Consider the following 21509-nt stretch of genomic DNA (forward strand, 5'->3'; position numbering starts at 1 on the left):
AGTTGAAAGAGACCTCAGGAGTCATTCTACAAGCCTTTCATAAAATCATTTCCCCACTATATTATTACCTGATGCATGATCATTAAGTCTCTGCTTGAAGATATCCACTGAGGGGAAACCCACTACCTCCTGAAGCAACCCATTCCAGTTTTGTACAGCTCTGATAATTGGGAAATTTTCTAGAGATCATAGACCAATCCTAAATATTCCTCCTTGTTATTTCTACCCAATGGTTCCATTCTTTCGATCCCAACAGAACAAGCCTAAACCCTCCTCTAAATGAAAGTCGTTCAGAAACAATAGCTATCTTTACCTCCTCTATTCCCTAACATTCTCCTCTCCAGGTCAACATCCCTTTTTCCTCCAATTGAGCCATATAAAGCATAGACTTAAGCTCTTTCAACATCCTGGTTGTTCTCTTCTGGGTGTTTTCCAGCTAATCAAAGTCCTCCATAGAACTGAACATAATCTACACATAGTTGTCTAATACATAGTACAGAGGAAATATTGCTTCCTTGTTCCTAGAAGACATGCAGTCTTAATACACTGTTGACTTATAATGAGTTTATGATTCACTAATATCCCCAAACCATTTTCAGACAAACTGCTATGTACCTCTGCCTTCTATCCTGTTCTTATAAGGCTGATTCTTGGAACCCAAGTATAAGCCTTTACATATATCCTTAATTAATTCCATTATATTAAATCCAGTCCAATGCTCTAACTTGTCAATTTCTTTTTGGATCATGATTCTGTCAGCTAGTGTATTAGCCATCCCGCCCAAAGTTGTGTCATTTACATATCTGATACGCATACTATCGATGTCTTTATCCAAGTCATTGAAAAAATTATTAAATAGCACAAAACCAAAAACAAATGCTGGGGTACCATCCTGGAGACCTTTTAGCAATTTGATATTAATTGTTGACAACTAATATTTGAGCCTAGCTATTCAATCAATTGTAAATCCAACTAATTGCATTATTAGAATCCAGCTCTAGTCACCTTTTCCATAAAAATAGTTTAAGGGAATATAGGCAAAGTTGCATAGGACAAGAAATCAGGGGCAGATTGCCATCTATACTCACTGAGGGAGTAGCCTTGTCAATTAAATCATGGATTCATGGGAAAATTGATAAAGGAGGAAGAAGAAATACCAAAAGGCCTCCTAATCTAACCTCTTGAATTTGAGAAAGATACTTACCTCATTCAGATAAAGGATAGGCACATACTTATATATGTATATATTTTAAATCTCCTGAATAGGTAACAACTTTGTATTCAAATTATTCTACTCATCTTTGATTCCTCCACTCTGGTTGAACTTCCCATTTTCTAATTGTAATCATTATATTGTTTTATATCATGTTTTATATGACTTTACAAAAATTCATCAGTTTTCCTTCTTAGACAAATGATTTCCATCATTTGACCATATATTGGTCCCACCCCCATACAGTTTGTTCTACAATGTTCTCAAAGTCAAGAGACCTATATTCTATAAGGTGTTTTAAAATATAATAATTCAAAACCTCAGACATCTTAATCAATCGATACCTCTTTACATATAGAGATCAGTATTTCATATGAGAGTCACATATTGGGTTTTGCCAGTAGACAAATAACACCATTTCAGTGGTTATCTATGCCCAGCCTACTTCATATTTTTGAATACTGAAAGTGGAATCAAAAGACTTTAGTCCTAATTCTGGATCTTCTACTAATCTGCTTTGTTTCTTTGTCATAGAGCCTCTGTAGACCTCATATTCCTGATCTTTCAAAAGTTTAGTGAAAGTTAAATCATATCATAGATGGCAGAACTTTGGAGCTCAGATGGAACTTAAAGATCATCTAATCAATGAATTCCTCTACCACCACATGAAGACCCATTATTGGCACTTTTTTTTAAAACAATAGAAAAATATTCTCTCGCCATCCTATTGCTTTCTCTGAAAAATACCCTTTCTGCCTAATTTCAGTCCCTAAGAGGTTCTGGAACTTCTCTATTGAAAATAATTGGCAGAACCATATACTGTTGTCAAAAGCCATTTATACAATTAGTAAAGTATAGTACCTTTAGAGGGAAGAACTGAGATTTTTAGCATAGTCCTCAGCATATTACAAAGTCACAGAAAGATTATATGTTAGACTGAAAAGGATGCAGCCCGTGCTCAGCACTTACTCTGCTGTGTCAGGTCAGGGCAATACATCATTTCCCCAAATCTGATGCATGCAAAACCTAAATGTAGCCTAAAATTGCTCTCTTTGTAAAAGAATGAAAACAAACACAACAAGACAAGAGACTAGAAATAAAAATAAATGAAACATTGTTGTTGAACTGGAAGAAGAAATATAAAAAAGTTCTCACATAGTAAATTGGTCTTAATATGTTGATTTTGTATAACACTGTAATATACAACCACAAGATTTAGCTAAAAGACATTACAAGGAACCTATATGACCAGAGAAGGATGTGCACAGTTATTCAATGAAAGTATGAGAACACATCAAGCTTGAGTTCTGCCCTGGTATCCAAGAAAAATTAAAAGAAGAGCAGAGAAAACTCTGGAATATAATGGGTTATGCCCATGTGAAGGATTTGATTTTTTTAAAGGGAAGAAACTGAACATGATGAGACAGCGCATAAGGGTGAGAAGATGAGAAAAACAATATCCATTTTAATTAGACTTAAATATTGGAGAAGGTTGTGGGGGTTTTCCCTTTGGATGATATCTCTCTTAGTTTAGAGGTATAGTCTATATTTAAAATTACTTATTCATTAATTGGCAAATTATTATCTGTTTTTATCCTCACTGTTAAACATCAACTAAGAAGCCATCCTTTTAAAATGTTTATTCTATAGGTGGAAAAGACTTTACCATGGTCTCCAACAAAGATGACATTAACACAACGATGTAGTTTCAGTTGTTTCAGTCCATCCATTAACTGTCCCACAGTTTTGTCAATTTCCCTCAGAGGATTTGTCATCTGCAAAAAATGTTGAAGAACAACCAAGTCAGTTCTTGTCTCTCTGCTTTCCTTTTCTTATTTCTCACCAATTTTCCTCAGAAAATTCTGGAGGGTATCCTTCTGTATGAAGAGGTAGAGCTTTGGCTAGGAAGATTTTCCCTCCAATTATCAGAGCTAATAGAGCTAACGACTTCATTATAATTCATATATATGTAGGTATGTATAAAATGCACATACACATACATGAATTACTTATAAGGATGCAATTTTTGTTTTTTAAAGATGTATCAGCTCCTATTATTTTTGAAAGTAGAGTTTTAAGAATATAATCTTTTAAGGTGAACAGAAATAGCTAACCATTTGAAGCTCTCAAGGGACCATGAGATGCAGGAACAAGGGGAAACAAGAAGATCAACAAAACAGAAGAGTAAGTTTATCAAAAAGAAGTTTCAGCACCAAGGAAAGCCTAGAACACATAGTATGTACTTAATGCTTCTTAAAGTGAAGGTATTCCAAAAATAGTAGTGTTGGCTTTTGTACCTAAGCTTTCATAACATATAAATCAGGACATTGTCGATGCAATGGTACCAAAGAACCTTCCAAAGATCTTCACTATTATCTTCATAAAAGGAAAGGAAATTCAGTGACTTTGAATAGTGGAAGATTTTCTAAAAATTCATAGCATAATCATTTTGACACGAAAATTCTTTCTGATTTATTTTGAAAAGAACATGTGTCCCTTAAGAGTCATGGCAAAGTGGCTAGCACACTTGACTTCAGAGTCAGGAAGAGACCAACTTGGAATTGGGCATTTAACTATCTGGGTTTCTATTCATAGATAACTGTAAAATGAAGAAATAGGACTCAGTGAACTCTAAGGTCCCTTCCAGTTCCAAATCTATGATACTATGACTAGTTTTAAACAAAAAGAAAGCATTTGGTTTCTTTCATATGGATTTTTGATCATCCTGTTGAAAAAAAGAAGATTCTGAAGATTGTTTTCAAAGGAAAAGACCTCATTTTGATCCCTTAACCAATTACTTTCCTTCAATGTTTTTTTTAATAATAATTTAATAATCTTAGACTCAATACTGTGTATTGCTACCAAGGCAGAAGAGTGGTAAGGGATAGGCAATGGGGGCTAAGAGACTTGCCCAGGGTCACACAGCTGGGAAATGTCTGAGGCCATATTTGAGCCCAGGACGTCCCATCTCTAGGCCTGGCTCCAATCCACTGAGCCACCCAGCTGCCCCCATCCTTGAAAGTTTTAGTCTGCCAGTACGCTGGTCTAACTTCTCTCAACTTTATTAAATAAAATGTTTTTCAGTCGAGTTCTCAAACATGAATATGAGAGTATGTTAACTCACAACTTTTGAAATATCACAAGACATCACATGGATATTTTCCTTCAAATAATATGCTTACTTTATATTACCTAAAAACTACATTCTGTTAGCATCACCTGAGAAGAATTAAGGCCTCCTAATTCCATTCCAATGGGATGATTTAATCTTTCAAGATAGGGTTAAGTGTCTGAAATTGTTGCAAAGCAAATGTCACTGAAAGTTTCATCCTGAAACCAGAGGAAAGAACTCTAGATACTCCCAGATGTGCTAACTGATAGAGAAAACCCTGCTTGAAATTGTTGTCTAAACATAAAGAACATAAAGAACAAAATATAGTTTCTCAAGTCCCTGTTGCTGCCATCAGTAGCAGCGAAGAACTCATCTTCCCTCCAAAGAGTGCCAAGAATGCAGATGTAGATAAACAGGACTAAGTTTGAACTTTACTTTCTATGATATACTAACTCACAAGAAGTTTGATGTTTCATAGTCAAACAAAAAAAATGAACCTTTGGGCTTTTCAGATGTTCTGGCAATGTAGATATTACCCATCAGTGCAAGATTATACCAACAATACTTTCTCCTGTTTACTCTTTATTGCTACCTCTACCCTTCAGGTTCTAACCTGAAAGTATGTTTGGTTACAAAGCTGCCAAATGATGTAAGCCAACTGTTTTAAGGAGTTTTCTCCTTTTGAGGTCAAACTATCCTCACTGTCTTCCCCATTTTCTCCCTGTTGGAAGGATGTCATTATTTAAGATTGAGCAAGTAACAATTTTCTTTGGAAAGAAAGCTTGGAAAGTCCCTTTTGTCAGAGGATCTAAGTCAGGGAAAATGAGGAAATGTTTCAACTTAAAGCAACAGTTTTCTGTATACACTTGGGAATTCAGATGCTAGAACTAGTTTTGGTAGAAGCGAGGTGATGACGGGGAGAATTGGGTTTTTCTAACTTGCTGAACTTGTTAAAAGTCCTTCTAGAAAGCTTTTCATGTATCCATCAGAAGCAAGAAGGCTGCCTTGTATTCACTGGACTCTGAAAGTCAATGGACTCTGAAAATTAAGTAAAACTTTGGGCAGACTTCCCACCCAGGAAGTAGCACTACAATTCTAACATTCTAAGGTGCCAAGGAGAGCCTTCACGCTGGCCTTCCTGACATAAACAATAGGTCAACTTACTTTATCCCGACGGGCTTCCGCAGCATAATGGGTCATCCTATGTAATTTTCTTCTTTGTTTCTTTGAAGAAGCAACTGGTCTTTCCTGTCTCCTCTTAGGAGTTAGCTTCCTCTTAGGTCTTTTAGCCGGAGTAAGAGGGGGGCCATAACTACTCTCCTGTACTGGCGGAGAGAGATGTCTGGACTCAGAAGAAGCCTGCCACCCATCAGGGGCAGAGAGAACAGCTAACCCTTTGCCATTTGGTGTCAGTAGATTCTTGGCCAGAAAGAAAAAGGCTTCTTAGGTGATAAGGAAATTGGTAGAAGGAACAATTTAGGGACCTCCTGCAGAGAGAAACTCCCTAAATTGTTCTTGCTGGCAGGGTAGCAGCTTTTGCACTAATAGCATGAGTATAAAGGAAATCTGTAATTGAAATGAAGTTAGGGAGCCTATTTTATGAATAAATACCCATGTGGGTTGATATTAGCAAAAGAGGCCAACTTGCGGAGGAAATCTTTGGGGAAGTTAAAGAAAGAATTCCTCAACTGAATGCATCAATGAGCTGGCATTTCACAGCCTATGAAGGATTCCTTTAGTTCTAGATCTCCCATCTCTGGGTGGCTGGTTCATCTAGATGCTGGGTTTTTTAAATTCTAAAATTTTCCTTTTGAAATTAAGGAGTATTGGTTCCATAGTGTAATGGTTAGCACTCTGGACTTTGAATCCAGCCATCTCAGTTCATGTCTTGATGCAACCTTTGTATGCAGTTGCTTGGGGGCAGCAAGGTGGTTCAATGAATTGAGAGCCAAGCCTAGAGATGGGAGGTCCTGGGTTCAAATTTGGCCTCAAACATTTACTAGCTGTGTAACCCTGAGCAAGACATTTAACCCCCATTTCCTACCCCTTACTGCTCTTCTGTCTTGGAATCAATACACACTATTGATTCTAAGATGGAAGGCAAGGGTTTAAAAAAAAAGAAATTAGGGAAAATCTAAAAAAATCATTAAGCCCTTTTGAATTCTGATATCTCCTGGAGGAAATAATAAATGTAAATTTTTTTCCTGCCAGAAACCACTGCCTTTAGGAAAGGCATGGCATGGTTACTGCTACATGAAAAACATTGTGGCACAATGGAGTAGAAGTACCTATGCCACCTGCTACCCATATCATGTTGGATAAGTCACTTGGCCTCATTTTCTTCCCTCACACAATAAGAGGGTTGGATTAAATGACCTCTAAGGTGCATTCTAACTAAATCTGTGACCCAATAGGCTAAGAGCCACATAGGGTAGGATTCACTCAAGGACCTCATGGACATAAGTCACAATAATGTCACTTTTATTAGCACGTTATCAACAAAAAATAGTAACTCCAAGTATGGAATTAGCCAGGGAGGCAAAAAATCATTTTTAGACTTAAAGAAGCGTTGAGATAAGCTCTCTACATCACCTCAGAACAGCATGTCACTGCCATTATAGCCTCTGTATCTAGTCCTTTGCTGAAGAAGTTCTAGTACTAAGGCTATCAATGAAACATTTTTAATATGCCAAAAATCTCTCTTTTCAGTTTGGGGAAATTCTAAGACAAAAAGTAATTAAACACTTTTAGTTTTTGATGGCCTCTGAAGGAAATAATCTACTTAAATATTTTCTACCAGAAAGTACCTCCTTTGGGGAATTGGGAAGGGTGGAGAGCAGCTATGGAAATCTGTTTTTGAACATCCAGAGAACAATGATAACCAACTACTCTTTTGGGATTTAACCCCTAAAGTAAAATGGGTACACCCTGCTTTGTTGGTGCTACAAAGGTGAACTATAAATGTCATTTATTGTAGGCCTGCCTAAAGAATATTTCTTGGTTGGGCTGGTCACAGAATCATTTGAATGCAGGAGGTGAGAAGGGGAAGAATAATGTTAGTGTATCCAGGGAGGCAGGGAAGATCTGCCATGCTAATTCATCATTTCCAGGACAAGCAGTTGCAAAAGGAGATTCTGTTTGCCACTCATCCCTCTCACGGGTGGAAATTTTGGAAGGTACGGCCCCACAGACTTTGATTTTTAAAATGCTTCAAGCTTTCAGGCAAGTCCCAATGAGAAGAGAAGCAAGAAGGAAAAAAGAAATTTCTCATTTCATGGTTCCCAAACACATTCAGCAAGAGCTCAAATCTGCCCATCAAACTCCAGGCCATTTGCAAGAGACCTAAACATTCTGAAGACTCCCAAGAGTCATTCCAAGACAGCATGTTAGAGGAGCAGCAAGAATAGGTTTTAGTTGGAACAGGTTTTCGTCCAATGATTATGTTGCATAAGTTTCCTCCTTCTAAAGTTAGAGGGAGTAGAAAGCTACGTTCTCATTAACCAGCCATTCTCTAGCCTGACTTGAGAAGAATTAGCCTAAGGTTATTGAGGGTAGACAAGGGAGGGCTATTGGCCCTGCTTTCAAAAGTATGCTAGGCCATCTGAGGAAGGTAGTAACTAGCCAGCCAAAGCTCTGCCTCTCGACCTGGAAGGGCAACCTACCAGAGTGTCACTGAGGAAGCACAGAAGGTAAAAGACAGATCGCAGAAATCCGAAAGCAAGCACATTTCTGAACATTCACCAGTACACTGTGAAACCAGGAGCAAAACTCTTTTGCAGGAGTACAAAGTTTGATAGGATAATTAAGTATCTTTTTCATGAAGAGCTTGATACCTGTAGTCAAACAAAGTGCCAACTTGAATTTCTGATACGCAATTTGTATTCCACAGTGTTTTACCAGGAAGAATTTCAAATTCCTTCTCCATGTCCATTCCACTGCCTTATCATTTTAAAGCACAAAATCATACTTTACCTGATAAAAAATCCTTGAGATCACCAGTTCCTTAGATGAACCACACAATACTTTGAAAAATATATTATGAGAAGACAACATTCATTTGTTATAATTTTGAGCCCAAAGAGTATATTCAACAGAAGAAAGATCTGAGTAAACATCTTATAAAAGTCTTTAACACCTCCTTCATTTATTGAACTATCCCTTAAAATATAGCACTGATCATCCAATGGGAACTATTTGGACCCAGCTAGATACTAGGAGGTAATAAGTCTCCTACTATAATATGAGTATAGATGACAATATTATTCATGCTTCATAAGAATGAGGCATGAAAGGACCTAGGCTGGTTGCATTCATGAGGCTTAGGCGCCACTGACTTTGCAATCTTACACAAGTCAAATGACCACTCTGATATTTGTTTTCTACATCTATGAAATGGGAATAATGATACTCTAACTCTCTAACTCTCCCACCGTCACAATATGCACACTATTCTGTGAACTTGGTTTTATTAATGGCATTTTCATGGAATATCAGAGAATCTTTCAGTCTCCAACAACAGACATTTTTAAAGAAACTGGCCACAGAAGTAAAATTTTAGATTCTCAGAAAAAGAAAATCTCACAGCTCTAAATGAATAAAGAGGGGTTTAAAAAAACTTAAATACATCAAAATGGCTAAAATGTACAAATTGCAGAATTTGGAAAATGTCTATACTGAAATGCCAGTATAGAGTATGATTTGACACTAAAATAATACCCCAAACACTCACAGCAGCCTCTTCTTAGAATTCTAAATTATATTGATAGGCCCTGTGAAAAAGAAAGTCTGCAACCAAAATTGATTCTGATTTAAAACCATCTTTAGTTTAAGAGTATTTTGTTCCTTTTAAAAGGCAGTTTTGGTCTTGGATATTTAACAATAACCACTCTTCATCAATGCCTCTTTTCTGTATACTCTACCCTCAATCCAAGTTTGATCCAAACATTCAACAATTATTTGAGTGTTTTGCATATAGAAGACATTTAACAAATATTGATTGGGTTGGATTGTAAGCTACCATGTTTTAGAAATACCAGACTTCGAGTTAGAAGTACTAGGTTGGAATCCCAGCTTTGCCATAAACTAGTCATTTGTCTATTAACAAATTATCTCAGTTTCTTCAATCACAAATCAAGGGTAAGATGTACCCAATCTACCTCACAGGGCTATCATGAAGATCAAGTGTGTTTATGTAGATAAATAACATTTTAATTATTAGGGAATAGGTACTAAAGCTATGATTTCACTAGCTTAAGGAACTCCATGGTGAGGAAACTCCCTCTGCCAATGCAAGTGAAACGTTTGCAACTTAAAATATTAGAAAGTTGCTTCAATCTTTGAGCCATTAAGTAAATCGGTCAAGATCATAAAGAAAATGTCAGAGTTTGAACTTGAATCTAGGTCTTCCTTGCTCCTAAGCTAGCTCCCCACTTAATATATTACAAATGTCTCTAATTATGTAATTGTGAACTATTAATATAGTTTTATTATCAGACTCAATCTTTGAAAGAATTTTAGAATCCTTTTCATCTTCACTTCCTTTAACTCTAAATTCAAGGATTAAAAGTACTCATTTCTAAATTGTGTTCATGATAGCCCAGTGGCAACATGGCGTATTGGATAAAATCTGAAGTCATAGCCAAGAAGATTTTGATTCAAATTCCATCTCTGACACTATCTGTGTGACTCTGGGTAAGTCCAACTTTCATAGATGAGTTGCAGGTGGAGGGAACTCCTGAAATGGGAGTCTCCCCACAATGAATGAATCATAGAACTTTTATATATGTAAACATATGCATCATACAAGACATCTGAACTCGATTATTCCCCCACTTCTTAGAATACCAATTTTAAGACCTGTTTTTCATTGACACAATCTGACCCAAAACTTTTTCTGAAAGACAGACACCTGAAAACTCAAACCAAGTGTCCTTAATTTAAAAACTTTTTTGTTATACACCAACAACATAGATACACTATTCCTATAAACCGACTGTGTTTGCTTTGCCCAAGAACTGAATCCAGTATCCCAGAAGGAGAGCAGACAGTAGCTCAACGAAACCTGTCCCTCGAGCAGATTATGAATATACTAACCTCAGGGCCAAATGGGCCATATTTGTGTCCAGCTGCATCTGGCTGTTCAGAATAGAAGGCATACACGGAAGGCCTACAAGAAAGATTGGGCATCAGAATCTCTCTCTCAACCCCACATATACCAAATGTCCTCTCATGACCCAGAAAAATATCCTCTCAAATGAAGTGAATTAACCTCCCAACCACTGTTTCTATTATGGAAAACTCATGAGTTTTTCTTCCATCGGTTCCCTCTCCACCCCTCCCAACACAATTTAGCAATTAGTCACTCTAAATCTTTATTAAGTTATCAGAATACATGTGGTGAAGGGCACCAGGCAACATCCAAGAGAGTACATGGCCCAAGGAAAACTCACATGGGCTAAGAAAGCTGTATCATATAAGAATTTTTTATTAAAATCACAATTAAGTCTTGACATTTTCTCAAGTCTTAGGGTTCTACTTGTACATTTATTTACCAAAGCTCCTGATTTATTTAAGCTGGGTTACAATAAATAGGATAAATATTTGATGCTAATCCATGAAATTAAATGTTCCTTGATAATCACAGCCCATTCTATCCCTCTTAAGGAACCTGTGACATGATTAAGACTAAGAGTCACACAACGTTAATAATACCAAACATTGGCTGGAATCCTGGTTTAATGTTCCATCTAGTTTTCCATGTAATCCAAATCTAAAATGGAAATTTACAAGAAAAAGAAAGAAAAATAGAAAAGAAAAATTACCTTTCATTGTCTGGAAGGGTAAGCCACTGCAGTATTGTTAATATTCTTCGCTCATGAGGGATGACACTAGAGTTCAAAGACATACACAGGACATGTAGTTAATGTTGGAACTGCAGAAGAAAAAACAACTTCAAATAGGATGAGTTTTTATACCGCCAGTGGGCCAAGCTGATCTTATTTGTCACAATCTGTTTTCACTTGACTTTAGTAAAAATCCTCTTTCATATTAGTGTTTAAATTCATGTTTCCATTTGCCACAGTCTACATTGCTCAACTCTTGCCACAGAACACACCAAAGTTGGAAAAAGTGATTCATGGTCCAAGTGAAGAACCTTCTTGATCAACTTGTACTCTAGAGAGGCAATGTATAATTAGAGAAACAGAATATAGTGGGGTAGAGTGAGGAGGTCTGTATTTCAGCTCTGCCATTAATTAGCCAGGTGTCCTTCGACAACACATTTGACTTCTCTGGGCCCCAGATTCCTCATCTCTAAAATGAGAGAGTTGGACTATAGGATCTTGAAGATGTCTTAAGGTGGGGGCAACTCAGGAAGTCAGGGCAGGAAAGAGAAGGTCCTGAGTTCAAATCTGGCCCCAGATTAGCTGGGTGACCAACTCTCACAGCTCTTCTGCCTAGGAACCAACACTTATTATTGATTCTAAGATGGAAGGTTAATGGTTAAAAAAATGCCTTTAGGAATATTAGGAATATTCCCTTTTATATAGGGAAGGTATCTATCATTATGAGACTGAGGAAAAAAGTATAATTTTCCTCCATTGTGGCTGCCTTGCTCAAACTGGGTTCTTGCACTGAACTTATACAAGAGCTTGCAGTAGAACGTAAACAACTGAAGGGCAAAAAGTAATCCAATTCTTATCTTTGTATCATTAGTGCATATGCATATAGTCAATAAGCATTTATTAACTGCCTACTATATATCTATACTGTTCTAAGCCCTGGTGATACAAAAAAAAAGGAAAAGATAGTCCTTACTCTCAAGAAATTCATGGTCATAGGAGATTGGTTGATCAATTCAATTATTACTGAATGATTATAATAAATAATTAGTATGATAATAATAAATCAGTCTCATTATTATGACAGCAACTAGAAACAAATATAATAAAAGATCCCAGGCTCCATTCTTATGTATTACAGGCTGGAAAATACAACATTTCTTTCTGGTTGTTCTATTCTAAGAGAAGAAACAAATGTAGATATTAGAGTCTTACAAGCTGAAAGTTCAGGCTTTTTTTAAAAAGAGGTTTAACTGAGTTTGCTTTTAAAAAGAAAAAGATAAAAGGAACCATGGGCAAATTGGTTTATCCTTTTATGAGTCAAGTTTTGTGTTTTTTTTACTGTTTTTTACTGTTAAGCAACAGTATTGAACTGAATGATCTCTAATGTAGTTTGAAAGTTGAATTTTAATTATTTCATTCCTTGAGCTTTTACTGGTTCCTACTTAACCCCAAATTCAAACGCACCTTAACTCCCTTCTTTGGAGTATGACCTTTTGTGTTATATGCTAGATTTATTTAAAGATCAAGATAGTAAAGTGATGATTAATCTTAACACAATAAATTCACTTGGTCTGAATATGATCACTACGTATTTTGAATTTCTAACTTAGAAAGGCAAAGGTTATACATCCTTTAATCTGTCTCTATTGTAACTTTAAAACATGCTCAGTTAAATGAAGTTAGTATGAAATTTACAAATGATGGCAGAAGAACCTTATTACAAACAGAATGATTCCAAACTAATAGTTCAAATTAGAATAATTTGATAATTATATATTAGAAATTAGAAACATTAGAAATAATGTTAATTAAAATACATATAATTATATAAACATAAACAATTATACATTTAAAAATAATAAAAATCAGAAGAGAAACAATAATAAAATATTGGATGGTAGAGGAAATAGCACAGAACAAAGAGATAGAAGACTTGGGTTCCATGCCTAGCTTTGTGACTAACCAGCCTTATGATCTCAGATAAGTCAACTTACTTCCCAGAAATGCCCCCAAAATATGGTTCCTAACTAACAGAAACTTAAAATGAAATGTCTAACAAAAACAAGGTACCTCCAAACAGTTTTGCTTATCCAAACAAAAAGATGAACATACTTTAATATTCCTGCTTTACTTCCTTTAATGTCAGATAGTATTGATGCTGAATTTGCAAATACAGGAGAAGGGTAGAAAATCTATATGGTGGAGTGGCAAAAACTAAATAAAACAGTAAGAGAAAAGAATAGGATGAAACCTTAGCAGTTGGAAATAAGGTTAAAAGGATCATAGAACTTGAGCAAGAACAGATCTTTGAGGTCATCTTATATTCCCCCCTCATGTCATAGAAAAAGGAAACTAAGGTCAAGAGAAACATTTAGTGACTTTCACAATGTCACATAGAAGAGTCGAGATACAAACTCATTTCCCATGATTCCAGACAGTGCTTCTTCCACACTGCTGAAGAACAAAGACATTTCCTTTAGTTAAAAGTTCAGAAATAGAATCTGAAACTTAAAGAATGAACTTCAATGAGAATGGATAGACCAATATATCCAAAATATTCAGTATGTAATGGGTGATGCTCTACAAACTGTCCCAAAAGTCTTGGTGTGCTATAAGTTTATTAAATCTTATAGTACACTAACACCATAAAACTTCATATGCTGCCATGACAAGAAATAACAAACTACATTTCTAAAGATTTTCACTAGCGATCCAGGTCAAGAACTAAAATTTGTTTTCTAATGGTTCACAAAAGTTGTTTTGACCATTAAAAAGAAGTCAGACATAAAAAGCTAATTGAAAAGACAAGAATCATACCAGACTGAGGCAGTATGGTGTAGTGGATAGAAAAAGAGCTTTGGAGTCAGTGAAACCTTGGTTCTACTGCCTCTGATACATATCAGTTATACAACCCTGAGAAAGTTACTAATTTTTTCAGTGCCTGGAAGCAACTCTCCAAGACCAGAAGAAGAAAAAGTATTTATATTTATTGGTAAGGGAAACATATTAACAGGAACTCCCTATACTCATGAAATCACAAATTCAATAGAAGAAAATAGTAGATATTTTGTATATAGAAGATGTATAGAAAATGTGATTGTGATACCTACCCTGCATGGTCAATTGTCAGGCATCAATAAAGTATTTATAAAGAATGGAAGGCACTGTGATAACTTCATGGAGTTGCAGTTTTAATACTACTTTGTTTTGTATAGTATTTTATATTTTTTAAAAGCTTCATCAAATAAGAGCATGGATGTGATGAAGCTTTAAAAAATATAAAACACTATACAAAGTAGTATTAAACACAAAGTATTAAAGAGTCTCAAACATTTGGAGGAACCAAATAATAATACATAGAATCCAATAAATTATGTATGATATTCATGATGTCTAGTTTCATGAAAGAACTTGAGTTCACAGTAGAGAAGTCCCAGATGTTAAAGAAATTAAGATGTTATCATTTTAATGATGGCAAGAACCTATCTTAATGGGCCAAAAGGCTTTAATATTTGGACACATGACTCATTCTTGTGAGTTACAAAGAATGAATAGCTAATGTATACAAACAACTCATTCATATGACACTTGAGAACTCACAAAGCATTTTTTCTCACAACAACCATGTGAGTGAATAGTACCAGAGTTAAGCAAACTTGGGCTCAGTGGTTTGCTTTGGGTAGCATACCTAAAAAATATCAGAGCCAGGGAATAAACTTTAGTCTTCTTACTCCAAGACCAATGTTCTTTCCACTATGTCACATTGCCTCTCAATAAATGCATGCGGTCTGTTTGTCTAAGAATTACATACTAGAGTAGAAGAGAGGCACTTATGGGTAAGACAAATATTTTCTCCCTTCAAAAGAAATAAAAGCCTATGAATCACTCACAAATAGATGAGTGTCAACAATCTTTATAGAGATTCTAAGGAGATAGAACTATACTCAGATCAAAGGTCCATAGATGTAATGGATCTCGCAAGCTATTTAATCTCATTTTATAGTTGAAGAAACTGAAGCCCAGAGAGGTTGAGTGGCTTGTCTAAGATGACTCAGAAAGTGTTAAAAAGGGAATTTGAACTTGGGACCTATCGTTTCAGTTACAATCCTCTTTCCATTATACCACATGCCTCAACAAATGGTAACTAATGTCATCTTGGTGTTTAGAGGGAAGATGCCCAAGAATCATTCTGGTTCATATGTTACAAGTTATAAGACTGCTTCCTTTCATTCTCCTATCTAATTAGAACAATCCAGGAATAATCATGCCCTCTTCTGCCCTAACACAGAATAAAGAGACAGAGAGCCCAGGGCTTTAAAATTTCAATGAAACAAAACATTTGGCACCTATTATATACAAGATACTGCTCTAAGTAGAACTTCTGCATTCCTTCTGATTCAAGGGGACCTTTTGCCTTCAAGTGAAAAATTCCCTTCAGTTAGCTTTTGGTCATAAGCCCTATAAGAGCACCTAAATCTCTTCCTTCCTGAGCAAGGGTGCTATCTCTTCCTCTTTGGCCCTCTGAAGACAAAAATGAGATCACAGATGAAACAAATATAGAAGACTATAAAAATGCCATGTTGGTGCAATACATTATTAAGCCAAATTGTACTCTTACTCTTAGAAGGAAACAGAATATAATATTGAGAATCCAAAAAATGATGATATTAACCTTACCTTAAAAATTCAATTTTCTTCCCCTTCCTTCCAGTCAATTGAATTGTATTTCAAAGCAGCCAATAGGTAATTATACTTATATAAATTCTTCTCACTTATCAGGAGAGTTCCTTTTTGGAACAGAAGACATTGGTATTTCCAAATTAGGGATAGGAATTTATAACCAAAAATCCTTTATGAAGAGCCTGACAGTAGGTGACACTTAGTTGATATCTGTAGACAGTTTCAGAGACCACTTGAAAGTTGTACAGAAAACTGAGCCAGAAGTCCACATTCTGTTTCCAAGTTTATTCGACATTCATTCAACAACTATTGCAAAAGTACCTACAATAGTCTAGACATCAAGGATACAAAGACAAAAAAAGGATCATCCTTGCCCTGAAGGAGCATACATTATATTAGAGGGAAATGGCATGCACAAATGAGTTATTGCTAAATGTATATAAAATACTTACAAAGAAATTTTATAGAGAGCAGGATACTAACAACTTAGGAAGGAGAAGAATCTAGAAAGGATTCACTTAAGAAGTGGTACTTGAGCTGAGCTTTGAAGGAAGGGAAGAATTCCCAGAGGGAGAGGTGAGAAAGGAGAGAATTCCAGGCATGGAGAAGACAGCCTGGGAAAAGACGGAGAGTTAGGGAGTGAGGACATGTAATGTCATGTACAGGGAACAGAAAATATACCATTTTGGTGAGGATATGGAGAGCATGAGAGGAAGTAATATAAGATCAGTCTGGAAAGAAAGTCAAGTCCCAATCAGGATCTTGAGAAAAATTCTCATAATTCTCATAAAGCACATAAACTTTGATATGGACTTTGTTGCCCTCATCTAGCCAATCAATGACAAAAATGAACTCTGAAGAGTGTCTCCTGGAGTTCTGAGCAAAGAGGATTCTTTTGGACTTTGGGGATAGACTATGCACTGATACTTACAATGGACAAAATTGAGTCAGTTTTGGTACCTGTCTTTGAGGGAACCCACTTAACTTCTTTTGCCTTCCTCCTATGTTGATAGTGAATACTCACTTCTCCTGGACTCTTAACTGGGAGCAGAGTATAGTGGAAAAGGTAAGGACTTTAGTGGTAGAGCCTTGGCTTCAGTCCATTGGCTGGATGATCTTGACAAAGGGACATAATGACTCAGTACCAGTTTCTCATCTGTCAAAAATGGCAGAAGCTGACCTAACCATTCTCTAAGACTATTCTGAGCCCCAAAGTTCCATGATTTTGATTGACCTGGAGAAGTAACTACTGAAGAATGGTTCTAAGAAGAAAACAGTGGGTTTGGAGCCAAAAGAACATGGATTAAAATCCTGGCTCTGCCATTCATTGGTTTTCTGACCTTGAATAAGTACGTCATGTTACTGATCCCCAGTTTTCTTATCTGAATTATTAATGTATTAGCAAGTATTAGTTTTAACAAGGTTTAATATGATTAAAAGTATTTATGATGATGTTTTAAAATACGATTTCATTTTATTTGATCCTCACAACAACCTTGTGAGGAAAGTGCTACTATTATCCCTATTTTTTAGATGAGGCTAAGTAAGAGAAAGGTTAATTGATTTGCTGAGTCACACAGCTAGTAAACTTCTAAGGAAGATTCAAATTTAGGTCTTTCTGATTCCAAGTCCAGCACTCTATCCACTATGCCACCTAGCTACAGGTTTAAGGCATAATAATACTTGTACTAGCCACATTTACTGGGAACTTGTGAGGGACAAATGAGATAATAAATGTAAAGTAGAGGTATGCTGCTGCTGCTAATGACGATGATTTAAAAGATTCAATGACTTGTCTTCAATCAAATCATCATAAGGAAAGATGATCATCTGTGCTTCACATGTACTGATGGAAAACAAGAAGAAATAACTAATTTCATAGCCAGTGTGCTTAAGCTTGTTGAATGAATGAATAAGTAAATGAACAAATAACCAACACATCTTCCCAACTTGAGACATTCCTCCCTTCCCTATGAAAAAAAAAAAACTCTTGAAATGTCATTTTAGTACAATTCTGTTGAAAGGTAAGGATCAGTATAGACGTCTTAGTGGAATTCCTTCCAAATTATTAAAATTAGGAGCATACATGCAAGTTTTATCTTTATAGCTTCACTGCCCTTAAATATGTGCACAGAAGTATGTGTGTAACCTTAATTTCTATGGAGTTTTCCATATGAAAAAATTTAACTATGTTAAATCAACCTTATAAAAACTCAGCTCCTTATTATCAGCTCAGTGAAGGTTATATGTTTTTCTGTTGTCTTTATTGCTTTATCTTTTTATACTTTGTATGTCTCTTTACCAGAAAAAGAAGGTATGGTTCATGTGGGATGTGACTTGTACAGAAATGGATAAAACATAAAACAATGGGGCTACAAGGTCTTTGTATAATGCTCTACACATTATAGGTACTTGGAATCATAGACTGAGATCCAGAAATTACTTTAGAGGCAATCCATTTACAGGGGAAGAAACTATAGCTCCAATAACAGTTGAGTGACTTGCCCAAGGTCATACAGTTAATAAGTCTCTGAAGGAGGATTGCAACCCAACTAAACTATGATCCTTTGATTTAGAAAAACTTCCTAAGAGTTTCCAGCATATAGAATGGAAAGGAAAAATAATATGGAAAGTAAAAGAGACAAAATCATAGGCATCTTTGGAGCACAACAGCAACCTTCTTGAAAGGTGCCAGAAGGGGGTGGAGAACATCAAGATTCAAAACCCAAACAGTGTGCCTTTTCAACTAACCCTTGCACATATTCAGAGTAGGGGAGAGAGGGGAGTTCTCTGTATTAATTATGTTACTGGCATCACTCCACTTTGCTGGCCAAATGCACCGAATAGAGGGAGAAGGGAGTCCTACAAGAATTCATTACAGCCAAGGGTTAAAAAAAATATAGCGTTCATAAGATTAAATTGGTAGATCAACACGCCATTTAAGTTAAGCAATGTCATTTCCAATACACCTACACTCATTTCTCAATTCAGGAACACTTTAAGGGGGTTGGGAAAAACCTTTAAAGGGACCTTCTGTCCTAGATTCAAATCACCAAACCCCATTTCAATTTGACTCTTAAAAACTTAAAAAAGCAACTTTTATTCCTGTAGTTAGAGAATATAGGTGGTGCCAGTCTGGATTAACTTGAACTTGTGATTGCTTTCAGCACACTACTATTACAGAATAGGCAGATTTTTGTTAAGGCATAAACGGCAAAGGTGGTTTATATAAAAAAAATGGAAAGAACATCTTAGTGGAAACAAAATCCCAATGCAAGCTGAAACAGATTCCTTTTCTTACTGAGGAGGCTTTTTTTAAAAAATCAACATGTTGACACTTTTATTAGGTATGTTTCATCTTAGCATCGTTTCATAAACATTAACTACTAATCCTCCCCCCCCCCAACACCTCTGTGGGGAAGGGACTTAGCTCCATTTTCTCCTTAGGGAAACCCAAGCTGAGTGCAGTGGACAAAATGGGGCTGAAACAGAGGTCTTCCTGGCCTCCCGTCTAGCCTTCCCCACCACCAGACCACTACATCAAATTCCCAGCAGCCCAAGACCACACAAACGTTTTGAAGTCACAGACCAAAATAAATAGAGCATGTTGTAATATATTTATAGAAAATGATAATGCAAGCCACAGTAAAAAATAGAGAGGAAGAGAAATATACATTCCCTAGGTGGGAACTTACTAAAACTCTGTTAAGTAGTGATAAAAAAAAGGCTCTGATAACGATATGGAAGAAGAAAGATTTCTCCTTGCTTATACCTTTCTTTACTTTTAAAGAATGAACAAAATGAATAAATGAAAGAAATCCCTAAATAACTCTTCGGTGATTCATTGGAAACCCAGGAATGAAATGTTTCTGATACTTCTTGTATTAAACCAAAATGAATACCATAGCTGGGAACTGAATTGTAGTGGGTATGAGAATACAGTAAATTAATATAGGTAAAACATTTGGTATATCTTAACAGGCTACGTAATGTTAGTTGTTATTATTATTAAAAAATGAATTCAGAATTTAATTCTTCAATTAACCACAAAATAAAAGTCACTTACACAGACCAGAAGAATGTCCCGGCTTTCACCCCTTGCTTGGTGGCTGTAATCCATATCTAATGAGGAAAATATAAGAGGCTTATCTATAAGACATTCTGAATTTGGGTCCCAAAAGAAAAACAGGCATTAAGATGCACTGTATCATCTCTCTTACATCTCCCACACATACAACACCTTCTCCATAAATTTAACATTAATTTGCGGTCATTTGCAGATGAATTCAAGATTTATTTCCATATATTATTAATATTTTTGTTAAGGCTTCCATATAATGATTATTTTGGAGTTCAATTGCCTTTTAGCTATTAAAATATAAACACCTCGAGAGTTCTATCTGTCACATCAGCCTTTGTATTCACAATTCCCAGCACAGTACCTTGTATTTTGATGCTGTTGTTGTTCATTCAGTCTTTTCAACTGTGTCTGACTCTCTGTGACCCCATTTGGGGTTTTCTTAGCAAAAATTCTGGATTAGTTTGCCATTTTCTTCACCAGCTTATTTTACAGATGAGGAAATTGAGACAAACAGGGTTAAGTGATTTGGCCGGGATCATGTAGCTAGTATCTGATGCCAGATTTGGATTCAAGTCTTCCCAATGCCCAGCACTCTACCCACTTCGCCACCTAGCTGGTCCTTGTTTATAGTGGGTGTTTATTAAATGTTTGTAGAATTTAATTTCCCATCTACTTTCATAATAAAAAGCTTCTGTGCTAATATTGTCCAGTAAGTGCTTTACACAGTGGCAAGGTCCCACTCATGTTACCTAACGATTAAAAAAAATCATAACATGGGTTTCCCTTATTATTCAAAAGCTCAAAGACCAATAAATTAGCATCCGTGTCAGACTTTTTTATAGTATTCAAGTCAATAAATCAAGCTTGCAAAATGCAGTGTGCCACAATAGAGTGATCACTAATTCTGGAGTCAGAAAACCTGGGTTCAAATTCATCTCAGTTTTTGCTTGTTGTTGTTCAGTTATTTTTAATTGTATCTGACTCTTTTTGACCCCATTTGGGCTTTTCTTGGTAAAGATGTTGAAGTGATTTGCCAATTCTTTCTTTCTCCAACTCATTTTTCAGATGAGGAAACTGAGGTAAATGAGGTTAAGTGACTTGCCCATGGTCACATAGCAAAGAAGTGTCTGACACAAGACTTGAATGCAGATCTTCCTAACTCCAGGCCTGGCACTCTATCCACTGTGCCACCAAGCAGTTTCAATGAGACGTCTCCTAAGCCCTCTTCCAGTTTGAAATCTGCAATCTAGCTTTTCCTTAAAAACCAGCTCAATAAATATTTCTACTTCTGGTTGGGAAACATTCTCACAGCATCAGTACTGCTTACAAATTGTGATTTTACATATAATGTTTAGATATACTTTGATGGATCTGTGATCTCACTGGCATGTGTACTCTTGCTAATGAGGCAGCCTACAATTCACCTACATCTTCTCATCCAGCCATAATTAACAATACTATATTATGTATGTTTATGTAAATGACAGAGAGAATGAAGTCGGGAGAAGAAAGAAGAAGAAAGAAGAAAGAAGAAAGAAGAAGGAAGAAGAAGGAAGAAGAAGGAAGAAGAAGAAGAAGAAG

The 21509-nt window shown here is 36.0% G+C and overlaps 1 protein-coding gene across 3 annotated transcripts in view; it reads right to left on the minus strand.

Moving 5' to 3' along the window:
- ENPP2 (ectonucleotide pyrophosphatase/phosphodiesterase 2) overlaps window positions 1-21509 on the minus strand; it is a 131622-nt gene that overhangs the window by 56268 nt on the left and 53845 nt on the right. For 2 of the 3 annotated variants that reach the window (XM_044668930.1, XM_044668923.1), the window contains exons 9-12: window positions 19914-19969; window positions 11147-11212; window positions 10419-10491; window positions 2880-2988 (exon numbers count right to left, since the gene is read on the minus strand). In XM_044668930.1, coding sequence (XP_044524865.1) covers window positions 2880-2988; window positions 10419-10491; window positions 11147-11212; window positions 19914-19969 — 304 coding nt within the window. Of the gene's footprint in view, window positions 1-2879; window positions 2989-5489; window positions 5646-10418; window positions 10492-11146; window positions 11213-19913; window positions 19970-21509 lie in introns of all 3 variants that reach the window. The other variant, XM_044668916.1, reaches the window with a different exon arrangement.

This window comes from Gracilinanus agilis, chromosome 1 (genome assembly GCF_016433145.1).
Source record: "Gracilinanus agilis isolate LMUSP501 chromosome 1, AgileGrace, whole genome shotgun sequence".
NCBI lineage: Eukaryota > Metazoa > Chordata > Mammalia > Didelphimorphia > Didelphidae > Gracilinanus > Gracilinanus agilis.